This window comes from Pipra filicauda, unplaced genomic scaffold, assembly GCF_003945595.2.
Source record: "Pipra filicauda isolate LSUMZ 115617 unplaced genomic scaffold, ASM394559v2 scaffold205_size1947385_pilon, whole genome shotgun sequence".
NCBI classification, from domain to species: domain Eukaryota; kingdom Metazoa; phylum Chordata; class Aves; order Passeriformes; family Pipridae; genus Pipra; species Pipra filicauda.
In genome coordinates, this window is record NW_024104316.1 from 547,688 (window position 1) to 568,896 (window position 21,209).

General features: G+C 42.7%; 1 protein-coding gene across 1 annotated transcript in view; it reads left to right on the top strand.

Annotated features, from left to right (window-relative positions):
• The window catches only part of GLG1 (golgi glycoprotein 1), a 79,706-nt gene that overhangs the window by 27,135 nt on the left and 31,362 nt on the right, over positions 1-21,209 (top strand). The window contains exons 2-5 of the mRNA XM_027716105.2: positions 10,399-10,431; positions 12,864-12,950; positions 16,459-16,674; positions 20,559-20,762. Of these exons, the coding sequence (XP_027571906.1) occupies positions 10,399-10,431; positions 12,864-12,950; positions 16,459-16,674; positions 20,559-20,762 (540 nt within the window). The remainder of the gene's footprint in view (positions 1-10,398; positions 10,432-12,863; positions 12,951-16,458; positions 16,675-20,558; positions 20,763-21,209) is intronic.

Below are 21,209 nucleotides of genomic sequence, written 5' to 3' on the forward strand. Positions count from 1 at the left end.
GAGCCCGGCCCCCTTCACTCGGCAAGACATTTATAACTTGGTTTAATGCTGAGATGTATAATCTGTCTGAATGCAGAATGCCTAATGATGTCGTGAATCAGCTGGTTTCATCTTGTCTTTCTGGTCTTTTTCTTGTCGTGGCTCTTACGAAAGGAGAACCAGACACTAGGGAAATCAATTTGCCACAACAATTTGTGTGGCTCCCAGGCAGATTGATTTAAATAAGCAAGAAGCTTAGCTTTGAATAATTTCAGTCTTGCTTGAACACTCTAGTAATTTTTCTAGAGCTTTCTAGTTTGGTGATATTATTTGCAGCTAATTTTAGCTTTTATTGCTAAGCTCGGTGTGTTTCCTGACTAAATTGATATGATCTGTAATTATTTAAATGCTTGCATGTTAATGTTTCTATCTTTTTTTAATAATGTTTAAAAATGGCAAGCCATTATCTACTGAATTACTTTTCCATGCATTAAGCTGCTTTTGGATAGAAATGGAAACTTAATTAAAATGCGGAAGATGATTATTGTTAAAAGTAGAACTAAAATACTCAAATAGTGAATCAGAATAGTTGTTTTACATGGAAAAATGGTTAATACATCAGTCTAGCTTTCCTGGTCATTCTGACCTTTGAGACTTGAGAACAAGATTTTTTTTTTTTTTTTTTAAATTATTAGAAAAAAATTATTCTCTTTTCTCAGTTCCTGTTCAGAGCCTCAACTTCAAGGTATTGACGTGAATGCAGTTGTAATTGAGAATCTATTTTGTCCACAGCGGTGGAAAGGGCTCATTTGTCAGAAGCTGATAATGAGCTCAAGGAGCAGGAAAGGTTTGCTGTGGAGGGGTGTTAGCAGGTTCCCAAGCTGTGGATCGGTGGCTTGAAGAGCACAAGCACCTCCTGTGGGTCCTGCAGCATCTCACGAATCTTGAATTTGGTGCATCTCCCCCAGTCTTGTCACTTGACTGTGCCATCCATCAGACAGACTCCGTGGTTGTTTCGCTCCTTTAGTGCAAGGATGACTGATGGTTGCTTGTGCTGGCTTGAATTTCTTCCCTTTCTTGGTCAGAGGCAGGTGGTGGGTACCTCTTTGTGACTAAGGTGTCGGTTGGCTTATCCTGGCCATGCATTTTAGCTGATCCAGACTGTATTTAATAAAATCCATCTTACTGAGGACAACTACAAAACTGATAACTAGGGCTGTTAAATTGTGGGTGCAACAGGATGGACTCCCTACCTGGTTGCTTTAAAAAGAGTTTCAAAACTCTGTTGAGTGCCTTCTGATTGTGTTAATAAGGGACTTTAAATTGGTGTAAGGTTGTTGCCAGCTGTTATTTGGGAAGCACAGCTCAGTACAGTGCAGGGCAGTGGAGGGAGCAGGGGTTATGTTGGATGTGCATCTTGCGGGCAACCCTTCCTGTATGGGAGGAACTTGAATTGGAAGCAGGGCATTGTGCTGTTTCTAGGACTCTCTAAAAATAGCCTATAGACTTTTCCTGCCGAGTTCAGCGGGTGATGGTGAGAATCCAGCAAAAGGAATCTCGTGGGGGAAACTCATCCAGGGTTGAAGAAGTCTTCTGGACTGCCCAGGCAGTGTCCTGATTCTCTGTTGTAGAGTGATGCTGCTTGCAAGCTGCCCTTGTGGCCTGTGCTGTAGACCTTAAAATGTGTTAACACTTTGTGCTTATTTGCACGTATTCCCACTGGGTACAAAGGCAGTGTTGTTCTTTAAGTGAATTTATATTAGCCTCTCCATGACTTTTGCCTCTGGTTTAGTGGGATGTGCTAGTTTGAATAACCAGAAAGTTTTCAACAGAGAAGTTTCTTTGGGAGGATTGGAGAATGAATACATGTTTTGAATATAGTACTGTGGCAAAATTGACCTGTAGAGAGGATGATAAAGTTGGTGATTGTGTTTAAACACTCAAGTGTGAGAAGAACTGAAGTGGTTTATTTTAACAACAGGGAGTTGCCCGACTCAAGGCTCTTGTTCTTCACCTGCCTCTCACTGCAGGGAAGAAGAGAGTGATGTGTTGGGGTCCTGTGGATCTTCTAAGGAAAATTCCAGTGTTTTATGTCAAATCCAGCTGCTAGAGGTGTCTGAACACTGCCTGTGATCAGGCTGCTCTTGCTTTTGAGGGAGACTTCCCCATTGCATTTCATCTCTCAGTAAGGCGCTGGACTGACAGCCAAGGTCCAGGAGACTTTGTGCTTTCAGGAAATCTCTTGCAGGGTAATAACACTGCAAAGGTGGCATGTGGGGTCCTTTGGTACATCCTACCCCCCTTGTTGGCATTGCCAGATAACAAAACAGATGTTGAATGTCACATGGGAATTCAGAGGGACATACACCATGCCAAAGGCTAAAATAGTCCTTCTCTTGTGACAGCGAGGGACTTGTGCAGGGAGGGTTTGTAAGAACCTCTTACAGGCCTGTTTATCCATCACATTTTGAAAGTACTGGTGTTAAATCTAATTATGCCTCCATTGCTCAGATCTGAAATACTGACAGCCGTGATAGAGGTAGCTCCGGGTTTATTTTGTTGCTATCCTTAAAAGACTGGGTATGTGGTGGGGGGGGAACAGTAGGGCTCTCACCACTGTCCTGAAGAAAGGAGGGAAGATTTCAAAATAAAATTGTTCTTCTTGTGGTTTGTGGTTAAGGCTGAAGTGGCTTCTTTGAGGTATTTGATTTTTATTGCCTCTAAATAGAATAGCTGGCAGGAGTTAAAAATAGCTGAGTCTGCTTCCCACCTGTTTGGATACTTGTCTTATTTTGGTTCAGAGGTGGAATGTGTGACTGCACATCGTTGGGATTAAAGCAGTGCTGCTCATGCCCCTGGACATGGGCAGGAGATGCTTATTGTGCCTTGGTGAGGATGGGCACCTGATTGATGGGACACATGTGCCCTGTTGGAAGAGCAGAGGAAAATCCTCCTGGAGAGGGATCTCTGGGAGCACTGGATGGCTTTCAGTGTGGAAAATTGCAGTCATGAGCCTGCATGTTGAATAACAAAGGCAAATATGAATATTGGCTGGTTGAGTGTTTAGAGCATTGTTCACCCTGCTGATGAAGCACAAGTCCTCCGCTGGGGAGCCTGGTAATGGTTAGAGAGACTCTCCAGCACAGGGACGGTGCTGCAGTGGAGCTGCCTGCAAGTGGGAGTGGGGAGATGAGTAAGCAGCGCTTGCTCTGAAACCTGTGCTTCTCCTCTGCTTTGCTATGTGGAGCTTTTGGTGTGAATTTCTTTCTTAGCTCCTGTAGAAAAGTAATTTACAACGGATTTCTCTAGTTCCAGGCCATGTGCAGCCAAAACACGATCCCCTGAGGAGCAAAGCATGGTCAGAACAACATTCTCCTCTTAGGAGACAGGGGCTTTACCACACCATGTACGACAGTCTTTTATTTTGTGTAAAACTGAATCTTGCTTGGGAACTCTTCATGGCTTTTAGGAAGCTTTCTGTAAAGTTAAGCTCAACGTGGGGTGCTATTGAGTATGTGCTGTCAAAAGATGTGAAGTCCCTGTATTGAGAATAAGTGATGGAATTTGACTTACTAAGAGGTTATGAATATATTTGTTAAAAGCATTTCGTTAGCTGTTGCACTGGAATTATTTGTTGGGGCCTCCATTCCATTTTCCACTCATTTCTCCTTCAGCAGATGCTGTGCAGAACTGCCAGTACCCATGCTGTTGATTTTGCCTCTCTACTGGAATACTCTTCAGTTGTTCTGGGATGTTTCTGGTTGGGGTTAAGGCAGAGTCTCATCCGGGCAGGTCTTTAGAGGGTAAAGTTGTCTCGGCATAGCTCCAGTAGAAGTGAGGGCTGACTGATGCTGCAGGTGGAGGTACCACTGTGCTTTCCCACTAATCTGACTGGTGCTGGGGTTACTCCTCCATAAGCAGAAAACTCTGAAATGGCAAACGCTCTTCTGTTGGTTTGCTGAGTTTTGGATGGTGCTTGAGCTGTTTCACTCAGCTCTTAACAGCTCTCCTGCGCCTTTCAGCCTCTCCTGTGACACTGGCAGCGTCCTTGCATGCCTTTCTGTCTCTGAGGGTTTTTTGCTAGTGTTGAGAGAGAGCTTTCCAGGAGCAAATCCTGAAACCTCCCGGCGGGATCTGCAGCTCAGTGTCAGTGCTATGCTTAGTAGCAGAGCTCTGTTGTGGAGGAGTGTTATGGGAAACATTATATCTGGTAGCTGCGCTGCCAAACTTTGTGGCAAACACATAATTTAAGGGTCTGTCTTGCTTCACAACTCGTTGGGGCTGGCTGGAAAGCCTCCAAGAAGAGGAAGAGAGGGGACTAAGGGAAGAAAAACAGAAACATCTGGGGCAAATTTGCTTTGATGGTGCTGGCTGTTGGATCCACACACTCTGATGTGTGGATCAGCGTTGAAATGAGAAAGGTCCCTGCAAGAGGGCTTAGGGGCTTGAGAGTGCCCTGTGCAGGGAGAAGGAAGCAGCAGGCACAGGAATAGCTTGTGGGAGATGGCTGTGGCACAAGCATGGCACTGCCAGCACGGAGCAGCTGTGCAGCCTCCAGCACCCGCCTTGCAGCTCCACACGGGTGGGAGCAGCCAGCTCGGAGACAGGGACCTGCTGGCCAGAAACAACCAGCAAAGGCGTTTGCCTGGTTAGCTGAATGGAACTGGTGTTTTTCCTTTAACTGCACCGTGGTCTGTGGTCGTTTCTGAGGCACTGGAATTAAAACTTGAGCGTTTTCTGTGATTTTACTGCTTTTGGTATTTGCCCAGGGAGGGATCTCTGCTGTGCAGAAAAGGCACGCAGCCCGCTGAAGGCTTTGCTTAGTGTCAAGCAAATGTGAAACAAGCAAAACATGACAATTACTAAAATTCTATTGACTTACTATCAAAGCTGAGTAGGAAAGAACAGGACTTGCTGAGCTTTCTTGGTGTTTGAAGCAGATACTGAACATGGGAATCTTCAAAGTACAAGGGAACAAGGCCTGCTTCATCCTTGGCTCCTTTTTCCATGGCTGCTGAGCCAGAAGGACACGCATGTTGTGCTGGGGTTCCTTGATCTTGCTTTGTGCTATCTTTTCTGAATAAGTGTACTTAACTTTAATGGTGTCATACCCCTGGAGGATATAAAAGGTCAGCCAAGGTAAAAAAGTTTGTGGAATCTAGAATTTGGCTAAAACGTGAAAAAACTGTTGCAGAATTTGGTGTTTGGGGTGATGTGCTGCTTGTGCTTGTGTGTGCAGGGTAGCTAAAGAATCTGCTGCTGGTCCTGATAGTTTGGTTTGCATAGGCAAGCACAGTGTATGTTTTGGAGGTGTTAGTGTTGTGTTGTTAGGTGTTTGTGTATAACTTGGATTAATATGTTTGCATAAACTACAAATGCCTAACCAATGTGGACATAATTATTTGGTTAAATGATTTGCAGCATTGCAGACTTCGGCTCTGTTTGTAAGTGGGAAAAATTATTTGTATGAAACAAGCAAAGTATATGAAGCTAGGAGCTTGTAACTTCGGTGATATATCCACAGTACCATTCTTTAAACTGGCTATTTTCAAAACATGGATGGTAAGTATAGAGGTTTTTTGCTGACATGACAACACTGCGTTTGTTTTTAGTACTAACAGTTCACTGGCATTAGAGAATATTTCAAGCTTGGCTTAACAAGTTTAGCTTTCATTGCTCACTAAATGTGTAATTAAATTACAAAGTCTTCTCATCTGTTTTGAACTTAAATTATCGCTGGTTTTAACTTTCCTTTCACACATGACTTTTTCAGGATTGCAGGATGTGTGAAAACGGTTTACTGTAGCCATATGCTTGTTGGCACAGAACTCCAGGATGTTTCAGTACGTTTGAAGCATGAGTTGTGTGATATGTGGTTTTTCTTTTACGAAAGCTGTGTTGATTTCTTGCCTAGGAACTACTGTCTCCTCATGTTTCGCAGATTCTGCTGCAGAGTCATTTCTAGTGGTTGCACTGGGAAGGGATCAGGTTTGCAGGAGGGTGGCTCACCCTGATCTCTCCTGGCTCTTTGCATCTAACCTGTGCTGTGTTCTGGTGTAGTAAATCTAATTAGCTTGATACCTGCAGATTGAATCACTTTATTCAGAGTTTGCTGTCCTGGCTGAGTGTGTTTGGTGCAAAAAGATTCCTGTTATCTGTGGGAAGGACACAGCTAAGAAGTCAATTGTCCCTTTATCAGCTTGCTGGCCACCTCGTTAGAAGCTCCTGGGTCAGCAGGGCTGCTCTACCATTTCTCTGCAGATAATAATGATAAATGTGTTTGTTTAGATCAACGTGGAAAAACCCCTCTGAGCTGCCTGTGCTGCGTGTCTGTGTGCCCTGTGCTCTGTAGTATAATCAGCTGTGTGACAGTGCAGTAATCTGGGGAACACCCACAGTCTGGCTGGACTTCTGCCTACCCTATCTTTCATGGGAATGTAGCTGCTTTCATTAACTTTCCTAACTGACTTGTTTGATCCTATTGCAATCTGTTCCTGAATTTAGGGAGAGAACATGTACTTGGTTCCTCCCATCCACAAGCCCAAATGCCTTTCTATTTTGCTGTTTTGCTCCGTGTTGGTTCTCGGTGGTTTTTGGCTGAGCAGGTCCAAGGTCTGTTGTTTTCAATGCCCTGAAGATTATCCAAAGTTAGTATTTGAGACATGCCTGGTTCTGCAAGTGCACTGCTACTCTTGCCTTAAGAGAATAGTGCAAATTTCTGCCATCAACCCCTCTTTTGCTCTCAGGAGAGATTAAATTCTGAGAATTAAGGCACTTGGACAGTTGACTTCAGACTCTTCTATTTGTATGACTTTTGCAAGGAATCAAAGGAATCTTAATTCTGGAGATTCAAGTAAGCCCTGCAGAGAGTTTTCCCAAGACCTTGAGTTTCACAGAACCACAGAATGGTTTGGGTTGGAAGGGGCCTTAAAGCTCATCTTGTTCCAACTCCCTGCCATGGGCAGGGACACCTTCCCCTAGACCAGGTTGCTCCAAGCCCCATCCAACCTGGCTTTGAACACAGCTTCTCTGGGCAACCTGTGCCTCACCACTCTCATCCACATTAGCTGGTGAGGATACTTACCTTGCTTTTCAAAATCCAATGATGTGAATTAGTTTTCCTTGAGATGTAATGAAAAAGGACCAAATCAAGTCTGATTTATACACCCAACTGAAAGGGGTCTGACTAATGTTGGGGGGGTGGCTGTAACTGCACCCCAGGCAATGTGCTGAGCAGGAGATGGTGATCCATGACACTGGTTCAATCACCATCAACCCTTCCTGTGGTTCCCAGCGTGATGATGGTTCCATTTCTGCAGCTGAAGCGCCAACACCTTGTGCCTCCTGGAGCCTGGGTAGTTTAGGTGAGCTGCTTGCTTGCTGTATAGTTTTGACCTAGTTTATCCTGCTGCCCAAGCAGAGAGATGTAGAAAGGGATGGATGACTGTTGTGGCTTGTTTCAGCAAGCTGATATCTGGTGGGTGGGAAAAGGCACTTTTAAACACAGCAGTGTTGCTGACTTCAGTCTGGGGGTGATATGAGTTTATACAAACCTTTGAATTTCTCTATGGAGTTCACAATAATAATGCACTGGGTTTTGTGGCTGTTTGTGGTTGAATGGAAGGAAATGCTTTTTCTGTTCAGGTTATAGCTGGTACTTGTTCTAAACTCTGCTTTTCCTGGGAGGTAGGAAGTGGTGTTCATGGTCCGGGATGTGAGTGTTAGTGCGTGAAGGAGTTTGGAGAGCTTTTTAGAGAATTGCAGAGGGAGGCAATATATTCCCACTGAAGCTGCTAAGCAGCAAAAGCTTCTGTGAGCCCAGAGGCACATATACTTTTTGTAAAGGCTGTTTTTAAATCCTTCAGTTCGGAGATGTAAGAGGAGTCCTTCTCCCTGGCTAATCGGTGGAATGTCCTCGCCTTCATCTTCCTCTCCTAAAATGCCTTGACTAGCTTGTGGTGCTGGGCTGGGCTGCTCTCCTCCTTCCCCCTGCCCCCGGGGTCCTCTGAGCATCCCTGTTCCTCCAGCTCACCATGTGGGACTGACACAATGCAGCTTTTCTTGCTCTTCAACTTCTCTCAGCGGTAATTTGAAACTTACCTTTTTTTCCTGACTCACCACACAGGCGGATTGTTCTGAAAGTGCTCCTGTCGGGAAGGACAGAGGGCCACAGGCTGTCTCCTTAGCAAGGCAGGATTGGTGTGGGGTGCTCTGGGGAGAATTTTTTCCCCCTTCAAACTCAGCCCTTCAGTTTATCAGACAAAAGATAAAAGGATTGTTTTTCTCGTTTTGGTTCACTTAAATATGGACAAGCAGGTCAGTATTGCCACTGAACCCACCATTCCTACAGTTGCAGTGGTAAGAGGAAAGAAGGATCACAGCCTTTAGGTAGCAGGGGGTCATCTCGTTCCACATTGAAAGGATTATTAGCTAGATCTTCTGCTTTGTATATTTAAGTATTGCACTGTGAATGAATGCAGTGCTAAAGCTTAGTTAAGGTCCCATTCAAATTCTGTTACTCCTCTCAGAAGAATAAGGCTCGATTTTCCAGAGCTGAGGTTTGCTGCAGAGCACAGGGAAGGCTGGGATTTCAGTGTGTAGTATTTTATTCTTGTGTATTTCAAGAAAAGCTTGTTTAAGCTTCCCAAGTTACTGTTATCTTCTCGGGCTTGTTTTTCCAGAAAAAAACCTGAGTTTTAATCTTTGGTGGATCTGAAGCAAAGGTTACCCGGTTGGAGGATGCAAAAATAACTGAAATGACCCAGAAGGGTTATGGGGGAGTTCTCTCTGGCCCTTACAAATTCTTCTGCCTGCAAATGTGTTAGTCCTGTTCTCTAGAGAAGAATTCCATTGCTAGCCGATATATTTTTATAAAGAAACTATCCTTGACTATAAAAGACTGGGACAGCAATTTCAGTGCAGGGCATTCTGCCTCTCAGCTTTTGAAATTACCTTAGCCTAAAACCTTTGCCTGTTGCTGAATGATACAGGATGGGTGCAGAAAATTAAGTAAATGCACCTTGTAAGTCATGATAGTGTTGGTCTCAGGGGGTGCTTTAAAATAGAGCAGTTTGGATGGCATCTTTTTCAGTTGAGAGAATCAGTTCTGCAGTCTGAGGATAACCAGCAGGCATCTGCTAGCCTTTAAAAAAAAAAAGCTGATATCCTAATTTTCAAATTTATTATTACTTTGGGAGATACGATTTTAAATTGTGTCAGTCTGACTAAACTGCAGTTAATTACTGGAGTCCTTCAGGTACCATTTTTTATGTTCAAAGTGAAGAGGTGATTTCTGCCACTTCTGCTATACAAAATAAAAGTGCTTTAGTAAATAATGGCTGTAATTAAGAACTTGGAAACGTTTTCCATGGTTGCTTTTCTCACTTGTGTCAGTGCTCTCTGAAGCAGCAATGGTGCAAGTGTTGGTGTAGCACATTGTGCAGTGGCAAACGCTTCCAGTGAGAAATTCTGCTTGCTTCCAGAAGGGATGAAATACTGGTTTTCTTACCAGATACCTGAGGTCTAACATGTTAATGTCAGTGATGTGTTTAAGCTTTGAGTGTCTTGTGACTCTTAAAGCATGTCTGGCATCTTAAATATCAGTGGAAGCAGAGACTTTGTGACTCAGGGTTGATTTTTTTTTTAATGTGGGTGTGACCACCAGGTGATTTTGTCCTGCCTTTGTGCTGTTCTGCTATGGAGAGGAGATACAGATTTGTATGATTAACCTTTTTCAAGGAACTCTTCATTGTGAGAGAGCTACTCAGGTTGAAAGGAGGATGGGATGGTTTGTACCCAGAGTTCTTTCCGAAGGAGCTCCTTGGGAGAATATAGTGAATATTTTGAAATGATGTGTGAACACTGGATGTTACCAGATTCTCACAGTTGAAGGTGTAGATCTCAGGGCTGCCTCAAACCAGCTCCTTTATGTACAGCTGAAATAAAAGACATTGCTTCTCAAATGGGGAATATGAACGTTTGGGTCTGGGGGAGGGAAGTGAGTCCTACCTTTCTCCTTCAGTTGTAGGCATCAAACTTATGTTTCTTTAAAACTCTGCTACTGCATCTTTATTTTCCCACGGATGCTTTTCTCCCTTCCTACTTCAGGCAATTGGGGCAAGTGCCAGTGCATTCATTATGTTTTTGCAGCATCTACATAAATGCTGCTACTCTTGTGCTATTTGTGTTCTATAGAGTTAAGACAGCATTGTGTCTAAAATACCTGTTAGTCTGTCTTTTTGGTAATTCAGTGTCATCACTCTTTATATGCAGCTTTTAAAATCTCCTATTGATTGTCTCAAAGTGTTTCTTACAGTGGAAAGGAGATGACTGTAAGGAGTTTCTGTAAGTTTAAATTCTTCTCTCTGTTGAATGCATCACATCAGTAGTGAACTGACACTCCTTTTTTTCTCCTTTCAGCCAGATAATGAAATCTCTTCAGACTGCAATCATGTAAGTATTGCTTTGTTTTATTCAGTCTCTTTCTTTGGCATCTGCACCTCGTATCCCTTATCAACCTGAGGTATTTTGCATAGTTTGGTACTTTGCAAAAGGTATTAATCAGGACACATTCAGGTCTCTATACTGGCCTATGGAGGAAGAACACAAGGTGACTTCTTTAACCCAGTATAGCCACTGTGGTCTTACTGGAGATTTCAGAGGGGAACATATTTAAGAGCTTTATAAACTGTACTTCTGTCTCAGAGGAGGATAGCAGACATCTTTCCTGTTTTATGGCTGGGGGGTGGTTCCCGTGAGTTACTGGGAGCAGCGTGATGTGCTCCTTTTGGAAAAGATGTGAGCAGTGCTGAATTTAAATTCTTAATTTCAGCTGTTGACACCTTCTGTATTACTTTCACAGCTGCTAAATTCTTAGACTCACTTGGAAAATGCTGTGGGGGTGTGATATTAAGAAGCAGTTTGAGACAGTTGGCTGGTTTTAGAACAGATTTCCTCTCAGCACTGTGTTTAACAGTGAGCAAACTATTAGCCAGTTTTCAGGCTGTCAAGCTGACTCTTCAAATCCCAAGACTCAAAAAAAAAAAAAAAAGAGAGAGAATAAAAAAATCATTGCTAAGGTTGGTATTATTAGTTTCCTTTGGTTTCTCTCATTTGCACTCTGTTGGCACACACCACATCAAGATCCTTAATTGCTTGGTTAGCCCTGAACACAGACAGACAAGTGCATGCCTCAATGACACTCTTGATTTTGGATGCTTGAGAAGCTGCATTTTGCTTTATTATTGGAAGATGTATTCCAGAGATGAAACCTGGCCATGCTGTACAACTAGTAATTTCCAACTGTGTTTATAAATTAACCTTTAGTACTGCTCTGCCTGACTTCATTGGCAGCTGTAATTCTCTGTTGTGCAGGGTTGGATCAGATGAAGGGCACAACGTGTTTCTGTTTAAGACTTTTTGAAAAAGAGAAAGCTCCAGTAATTAAAACGTATCTGCCTGACATTTAAGTGTACCAACAGAGACTACCTGAGTGAACTGAAATTGAGAATTCTAGAAATCAAAGCTGGACCTTTCTTCTGCTGGATTCAATGACAACACCTCTGCCACAAGGCAAACGTTGGGTGCATGTGGATTATGGAAGCCATTCACAAATAGGAAGTGTGGGCAAAGTCTCATTTTCCCAGGCAGAAGTTGAAGGGGGGTGATAAAAACCTAGACTACAGAGAAGTGTCTCGTGTCCAAATGTTTTCTTTGCCTCTCTCTGCAGTCTTTGATCGTACAACTGCTGATGATCCCCTGGAAAGTACTGCCTAGTGCTACAATCAGGAGTTTTAAGCTGCAAGTTTCACCTTCCTTTTATCCGTGGGAAGGTTCATTTGGAGAGCAGCTCATTTTGAGACTCTCCAAAGATGGAGATTACAAATGCAGAGATGTGTTCTCATCTCATGCCCTCATTCTTGTACTTCTGATTCTGGCTGGGAGAGGCCTTACAGCACTCTGTGAGGACAGGTTCCCTCTTGATCCACTTTTATCTATTAAACCTCTATATTTACAGCTTACTCCATCTGAAACACCTTAGTTTTCCATCATCTCCTTTTCAATTTTTCACAGTTATAAAACCATGATAAGTATGGAAGGTGGTGCAGTTATGTTTATTCTGATTTTGGTTCTCTCTCTGTACTTCCATCCTCTTAGAGCTGATGTGAAACTGCTTTCCTGGGATGTGTATAATCCACAGGGTGTGGCTTGCCTAAGATTGCTTCTTGCACAGTGGCCCAATGCACTGAGGCTCCTTCATGAGCTCGTGTCTGGCTCCTGGAAGAACAGTCATCCTTACCCGAGGTGTTCTGCAGTCTGAGCTCTAATGTGTTGTGCTTAGCAAGAGAGAGAACCTCCCCTAGCTTTGAAATATATCTGCATCCAAAAAGTTGTCTGCTTGCAGCCCCTCACAGAAGGCTCAAGCTGTGTTATCTCCTGCCTTTTTTGCTCAATTTTCTAATAAGGTGTTCAGTATGAGATTTGCTCATATTGAGGACTTTGTTTTTTTAGATCATTTGCATCAGACACAGAAAGGTGTGGTGGGCTAAAGACATTGCTAAATATGCAGCAGGTAGCAAGTTACAGCTTTCATTGTTTTATCCTTTCGGTTATTAAATAGTCTTCATGCAATATATATCCTTTTAATGAGTCAGCTCGTGACCTTGCAGAGATTTCTGACAGCCTGAATTTATTCAGTATGAGAAAATTACTGCAGGAATGAAAGGACCAAGTTGTTGTCAAGGAGACTTTACATTGATCATTGCACTGTAAAAAGATGATACAGATTGGGTATAAATGATGTTTCATTGTTTTCTGAAGTAAAATGTTTGTCATTCCCAATGGGAAGCTCTTAAACCCCCTTTCTACAAATGCTGTCTTCATAGCTCTTGTGGAACTACAAGCTGAACCTGACAACAGATCCGAAGTTCGAATCCGTGGCCCGAGAAGTCTGCAAGTCCACTATTGCCGAGGTAAGGCCAGGGGAAAGGCACAGCTGCTGTTGGGTCTGAGGCTTCTTCATTTCTTTGTGATAATGAATTAGGGTGTGAATAATGATTTGGGGTTGGGGAAGCTCTAGTCTCATATGCAAGATTGCTACCTGTAATTAGTTCATTCTCCTTGCTGAAGAAGCCAGTTACCTTAGTGGTACCAGGCAAAGGGGTGGCAGAAAGAAATGCTGAACTAACAACCCATCAGGTCCTATCAGAACTTCTGTCAGAAATCTGTTGTGGATTGGATTTGTCCCCTCTTTGTCAAGTGTTTGACAATTGTAACAGTGTTGGTGTAGCAGGGGTTCTGTGAATTTAGCCTAAGGCTGATTTTGGACTGTGTCATGCTGGCAGAAAGGAGAACTACATAGGCAGCAAATGATGAATCAACTTCTTTTACTTCAAGGTTCAAAGTGTAGTTGCTCCAAGGAGACTCTGTTGGGAACAACTTCTTATGAGGTTGCACTAGGAGGTGATGCTCTGTACCTCAAGCATCAACATTCCTTGGTCCAGCTTCAAAGATGACTTGATCAATCATTTCTTCCTTGTGCTCCTGCTGGAGCTCTCGAGGCTGTGCACTCAGCCACGCAGGCGCTGGTTGAGCTGAGCTCTCTTCCCTCTGTTTGTGGTGGTTTTCAGCTAGACAGGAAGCAGTGGAAGCAAAGCTCTCTGCAGCAGGACAGGCTTCAGCTGACTTAATTCAGTCATTAAGGCATGCTCTGAAAAACATTATTAGTATATCCACTAATATAATTTAATATTGCCGTAAACTTGTGTTTTTAAAAAAAATCAGTCTGCTCTAGTGTAAATCGTTTAGTGTAAGGAGAGATCAAGACAATAGTTATTACAAGAAGGCTAGAAGATGAAACAGTGGAAGGAATCAAAGGGCTGTGCTGTGTTTGGAGTTTGGTAGTTCCCAAAAGCAAACACTGCCAAATCTGTTGGATCCCACTTTTTCACGATCATAGAAAAGATTGTATTTTTCTGGTTTATGTCATATGGCTGCTGCAGAATTTTTACAACCAAGGCATTCTTGAAAATGCTCTTTTAACAGTCTGTTTAATTACCACTTCTATGCAGGGACAGTCTGGCATTGCTGCAAACGATGCCCTCTAAATCTGGGATATGTCTAAAAGCAGTGGGAAGAATGTACAGAATTTTAGCTGTACATTAACCACAAGTGTTCCTCTTGTAATTGTGGTGACTCATGACATGAACTACCAATATTCTGCCATTTCATGAGTAATTTTTAGTTAAAGAAAAAAGTTAGATAAGAAAAATAACCATACGTGTTTGATCTGGTGTTTAATACCCGGGGCAGGTGCATAAACCATTCCACTAATATTTTTTAAAGCTATTTCTACAACATTCTTTAAACATAGTGGGCATATACTGCTCACATATAGTATTAACCTACTAATATTTTCTTTAATTCCCACTAACATGTAGGTGGTTTTTTTGCTGGGTGACTGAGCTCCAATTTTAAGTATTGCTTTGCATTAAGAACAGAATACAGCTGGAAGAGCAATTTCTAGTCATTTGGGAAATAGTTACTGCCCCAACTGGGTATGTTCTGAAAAGTGCACCTTTTAATTTTATCAGCTAAATACAGATTGAAATTTCAACTCTCTCTTTCCCCCCCACTCAGCTGGAGTGTTTTTTATAAGTTCTGGCAAGAGCTTTAACCTGGAATGAAAGTTGGCTACCAGATAACAGTGGTTGCTTCAGAAGTGGCCTGGCAATAACATGATCACTTGGTCTTTTCTGCAGTTCACTGGCTCAGGCCATGGAGCTCTGGGGCTGTTTCCAAAGCCAGGCTCTTCCAAAAACAGCACGTTGTCATTGTGTGCTGGTTTGGCTCACAGTACTTGAGCTGAAGCAGGGCCAAACCAAAGATGCAGCTTTCTCAGAGAGCACTTGCTCAACTCTCTCCCCTTCACCCTGCAATGAATCATATGTGTTTTCACTTCAAAATGTATTTTATGCCTTATCTATAACAATTACATTGACCTTAGTAACTGTGTTTTTCTAATAGCTATTTAGATTAAATATAAAATGTTTTACCAGCCTCCATCTGCCTTCAAGTAATGATGTTTAAAATGCTGTATGTTTTATTTGTTACATAGAAAGTAATGGCCTCATAAGCTGAGGCAGAGATCTGTTTTATTCATCTAGTCTGACCTGTGTGAGTCTGTCACAGGGTGCCCTAAGTTATTCTTGCTTGAATTAGAATATATCTTCCTAGAGACAGCTCTCCATTTTTTAAAATTTCCAATATAAATATTCCAGCTTGGTATTTGAGAACCCATAAAATGGTTCCCTGCCTGTTCCCTTAGCCCTGCTCTCGCTTGTTACCTGAGCCCGCCTGGCTTATTGATTGCCATAGATCTTCCTTGAGATTGATGAGCCCTTCAGGATTTTTACAGGAACAAATCTTTGATGTAATCGAGTCAGCCCATGCATCTTTTCCTTGCAAACCTGTCACCACTGAACTTCAGTGTCTGGCTGCCAGGAGTTCTCTCTGCAGCGTTACGGCTGCGGGTTTTCGGCACAACCCTCAGCAAGGGCCACCAGAGCCAGGCAAGTGTTTCAGCCCGGGCTTGCCAGGGTTAAAGAGCTGTGTGGTCTCAGTGCTCCTTGGAGCAGGGCATTGCACTGCTCCTGTGGCAGGATTCCTCGAGGGACCATCCTTAACTGATAGGTAACCATGTTTTCCCCTTCCTTTGGAAAGACACTGTCAAAACTGCCTGCATCTTTTGCTTCCAAAGGTGATGTTTTTGACCTTACTGTCTGCTTCCCTGAGCAGTGCAGGCTGTGATTTATATTGGGGATCTGTCTCTTCTTGTATGCTGCTTTTCCAATCTCTGCACAGCTTTCAGCTTTGGTTAGCTGTGATTTTTACTTTTTTTAGACCACTGAGTAAAATGGTTTGGTACCAACAATCAGTTCCTACAAGAGCCTGATAGAAATGAATTTGATGAGGATTTTCCTTTATAGTAATTTTTGGCTCTCAACAAGTTATAAACCATTCAGTAAATAGTGTTGACTTCTGAATCAGTCTCACCTCTAGCCAAAATCTTATATTGTACGAGGTCAAGTGGCTAATAGGGGTCCAAGTGTGATTTAGTGATGTTGTACTATGCTCGGTTTTCTAAATAAAGGTTTGTCAAACTAGCACTTTTTCTACAAGCCTTCTTGATTGCAGGGGTTCAATGTAATTATGAAAGATGATTATTGAGCAACAGAGTTTATAATCCTCAAGGTCGCTGTGTTTGCTTTTTTACAGATGCTAGCACACATGAGATTTCTATTTTCTGAAATGTTTTCAAGTATTCCGACTTACTGAAAATCAAACTGAAGCCTAGAGGGTTTCTTTGCTAGCAGATTTTGAAGCTACAGATGCAAGTTTCTTTGAGGATTTTTTTCATAAGGTTAAATTCAGTAGCTGCAACCACTGTAATTTTATTCCTTTTTTTTTTTTTTTTAACAGATAAAGGAGTGTGCAGATGAACCAGTTGGTAAAGGCTTCTTGGTGTCATGTTTGGTGGATCACAGAGGCAACATCACTGAATACCAGTGCCATCAGTACATCACCAAGATGACAGCCATTATCTTCAGCGATTATCGGCTGATCTGCGGCTTCATGGATGACTGCAAGGCTGACATCAATCTCCTGAAATGTGGCAGCATTCGACCTGGAGAAAAGGTATCCAGAGAACATGCAGATTGTCAATAGGCTTGTAAAAGTCGTTCACTTAAGGTTACTGATGGGGAGGCTCTGCAGTAGTGTTACTGTCTTACTTGCCGCTGAGAAAATGCGTGGCGGATCTCATCTGTCTGGAAAGGGTGATGTCCTGATTCTTTACAGTTCCTTTGTAATAAATATGCATTCGTTCCTCTGTGAGGAACTGCTATTCAGAGACTTTGATTTGTCTTTCCACACCATGCTGCAGGTGATCTGGCAGGTACTTGTCTTTCTGATGACACTCTCTCAGGTTTGACTCAGTACAATGAATCCAAACAATAGATTTAAGCAGGCCTATTGCTTGGCTTATTTCACAGTCTGGTCGGGTCTGGCAGGAGGGTTATCGAGGTGATGAGACCTGTGCTACAACCCTTTCTGTTTTCTCCACCTGTGGTTGATAGACTGAATCAAGAGCTTTTATCTGTTTGCTTCTCCTTTCCCCTGCCCACCCAAAACCAGTTGAAGGGCACAGGGTACCTGGTGTCACATTTTGATAGTACAGACTTACCAATACTGTCCTGGTTTTACTAAATCACTGTTCTTTTGCCATGTGAGACACTAGCAGAGGTTGATGCAAAGAACAGTTTGTAGTGACTAGATGTGGGGTTATTTTCAAGGGCCTGTCTTTCCCTGTCTGCTTCAGCATAGCTAATGCAGGCAGCAATTATGTAGTGCTGCAGGAATGAGTGACTTTCTCTATGATAAGTTTTTATGTTGAGGGATAAAGTTAAAATTACCCTATCAGCTTTTTACAGTGCTTTTGAAATTATAGCTCTTATGCTTATAACAATTAGTCTGTTAAATGAGCTATTAATGAGGGGGTATATAACAAAAGATATACGGTTTTTTGGTTTTAAAAAAAAGCTTTCCTAGTTGTTTGAGATATTCACTGCTGTAAGCAGCTTCACACCCAGAGTGTGTTAAATTAAAGTGCTAGTGTGTTCCAGAAGATTTAGGTGAACCACAGAAAGCACAGAAGTAAGGACTTATTTCTGGAAACAAGAACAAAAGCAACCACAGAAGCAGGAGGAACTCGGAGGCATGACAGGTTCAGACTAGTAACAGCTGAGTAACTTGCTTTCTCCTTTAAGTAAAGACTCTTTTCTAAAGCTGGGCTGAAGGACCTCATGAAATGAGAAATTGCTTTTAACAATCAGTGTAGAATCAGCAGTGTAATGCAGGAATCCTGGGTGTCAGGTCTGCATGTTACCTGTGGCTTCACCAAACTGAAATAACCTAAAATAACTTCTGGTAGTACTGAAGGGACACAGCAGAGGGGATTTCTTGAGCACAAGCCAAATGTCACATGGTAGAAGTGGCCTGATGTGGGCAGGCTGGTGTGTGTAACAGAGCACAACCCTCTGTGTTGGTCTGGGTTAGGGTGGGTGAAGGGAGAGGATGGCTGGGGTGGGTGAGGCCACAAGCCACCAGGGAGAGGGAAATGAATGCAAACTTGGGGTCACCAAGTTTCTGTGGGCTAGCAAAGGGATCAAACTTTTATGGGGATTTATGCATGTTTCTCTCTTTCTTGGTGCCCAACCCAGAATACTGTGCCTTGGTTTGTGAAAGCATCACAGCCCGTGTATCTTTTGTTATGCTGTCATCTTTGGCACTGAGAGCAACTGAAGTATTCTATACTGCTATGGAAACAGCTATAAATGGCTATGCAAGCATTTCTTTTGTTGGTGTTCTGTTCTATCCCTTTGCTGCTTTGGAGAAATCTAATTTGCTCCCATCAGATGCTAGTTCTGGTTTTATTTCCATTCTTTAGCTTCTGAGAGTTACCTGTAGAGAAACAGTCATTACCCTTTTGTGTGACTGAAGGTAACTGTGAATTTAATAAATAACACCTGGACACCTGAGGAGGAAGATGAGGGAAGAGATTCATCTCTCTCATTTTTATGGAAATAATCACAGCTAGACCATGAACTCCATCCACATCAGGCAGTCAGTAGATTGCAGTATGATAGCTTCATCAGAGTAACTGGGATAAACTGGTATTTTTAACTGTGAAAGGCACTTAAGTTGGCATTCTGGAATTGCATTGCCTCTTGAAGCCCCTCTGCTAGCTAACCATGTTCCTTTTCTACACTTCCCTTTTTTCATTCAGCTTGATTTCTACTTTCTAATTGAATTCTGTTCCTGCTGGGTTTGTTGCTTCTGATATGGTGCTTTCTGTGCTTTCTTTTCCACATTTCTAGTTGGGTTTCTGCACTATAAGAGCTTTAAAGTTCAGCTTGGAGGTCTTGATCTGACCATAGGAGATTAAAATAGTTGTGTTCAATAATTAACACTTACCAGCTTTTCAGTTTTAATTATTATCTGTGACTGACCACGAGAATTTACAGAACAGTGTTCGTGTTTGATGTGGTTATGGATAAATGGCAATTTTAAGTAATATGGCAAAGGTACTGCTGACTGATATTCCTCAGAACCCAGATTTTGGGTTCAGTCCTAGAGGGTCTTTTGATATATAGTTATATTTCGTCAAAGGTACTGATACCTGGCCAGCATAGGGAGTTGGCCAGTTCCCACTCAGAGAAAAGAGCAAACCAAAATGAGGAACTTTGGGGTGTGTGGGTTTTCGGATCTTTGCCTTTTTTTTTTTTTTAAAAAAAAAAAGGGGAAAAAACTACTTTTAGTGCTTTCAAACCGATTTTATTTCTGGGTTATGTTTACAACTTTGTAATTGGCCAATTCTGCTTGTGCTCCAAGTGTAGCAGAGTTAGGACATGAATCAAAGGCTGCCTGCTGAGGAGACACGTCAGAACAAAAAGATTTGGAAGAGCTGTGTGGCTTTGAGTAGTCACGGTGGTGTTTTATGGAGACTGCTCCCTTACTCATGCTCTGCACCAGCAGTGGAGGGATCTGCTTGACAGAGAGAGCTGAAGGGATGGCTCTGAAACGGGCACTGCAAATGCCAGGCTGGGTGATTCAGCTGAATGTGAATATGCATGCCTTGTTGCATACTCCAGGTAGTATAAGCAGAGCAGCATAAATTAAGGTGGCTTTCACAGGAAAAACCTGCAGAAGCCTTGAGAAATCTGTAGCAGAAGAATTCATGCAGAGGTATAGAGGGGTTATGGTTCTCTTTCTAAACACGTAAAAAGGATGTAGGAAACTAAATGGAGCTTTGCTGAGCTTTGCCCAGCTTCTTCCAGGCTTTCAAACAAAGCACAGGCTCTCTGTGTTTATTGACAGTTGCTGTTCATAGTCCAGAGTTGTGTCCAGGCCTGCAGGACAGTGGATGTGGTGCACAGCATTGGGCCAGAACTGCTTTGTCCAAGACTTCATTTACCCTTGAATGCTTTGCAGTTTTTGATTCTCTTAATGGAGGAATTAGCATTGAGAAGCCTACATTGGTCAAAGCTCCTCTGTGGCCTTTTTAGCATCACGAATTTTCACCATCCAAGCTGAAGGCTTGTCTCAGCATGGCAGAACTATGATTTTTCTCTCCCAAGTATGTTCTTAATGTGATGCTGTTGCTTGCTGTTGCCATGGTGCCAAGAGAGCTGTGTCAGATTAAAGATAATTTGGCTGTTTTGGTAAACTGCTCTGAGCAGTGTGACTAAGTAGTGATAATCTCATTAAGTCACATTAAAACAAACCCATAGCATTGGAGGGGGGATTTCGTGGTGACCATCAGCAGGATGGTGGTGTATAAAGTGTGGTTAGTACAGATATTAACTGTTGCCTCCTCTGAATGTAAATGTGGTTTAGGCTGAACTTTTGGAAGTCTATATGTAGACAGTGTTGCTTAATTAATATAGTACTTAGCCAGAATCACAGATCACTTGATTACATAAATGCTTGGTTACGGATGTCGTCTCGTTCTTCTCCCATAGGATGCTCACTCACAAGGAGAGGTGGTGGCATGCCTGGAAAAAGGCCTGGTAAAGGAGGCAGAGGAGACTGATCCTCGAATTCAGGTTTCTGATCAGTGTAAGAAAGCAATTCTTCGTGTAGCTGAGCTCTCCTCAGATGACTTCCACCTGGACCGGCATCTCTACTTCGCGTGCCGAGACGACAGAGAGCGATTCTGTGAAAACGTGAGTGCTTTTCCTCCTGCCTTGTCTCTACAGTGATCCATTAAAAAACACAAACTCTGCTGGAAGAAGGAATGAAATGGTAGACTGGAGCCTGAGTGGTAATGCATAATACTGCAAATAGACACCTCGTAGCTGTCATTCTGCAATAAATCCACTATTAAATGCACTGACCCAACAAACAGTCGTTATTTCCAGCGTGTTAATGAACTGAATTGTCATGAATGGTTTAATGGGCATCAGAGCTGCTGTGACAGGGAGTGGGGAGGAGGCAGTGGAGGTGGGTGGCCTCTCCTTTCTATGGCTGTGAGCTGTTTGTTGCACAAGGTAAGCTGGTCTGCCGATACTTGTAGCACTCCTTATCCTTGGAGCCATGAGCTGGAAAGCTGCATTGTTCAGTCTGAAGTACCTGTGTCAGCTGAGAGTCTTCACACTGAAAGGGTGATGAGC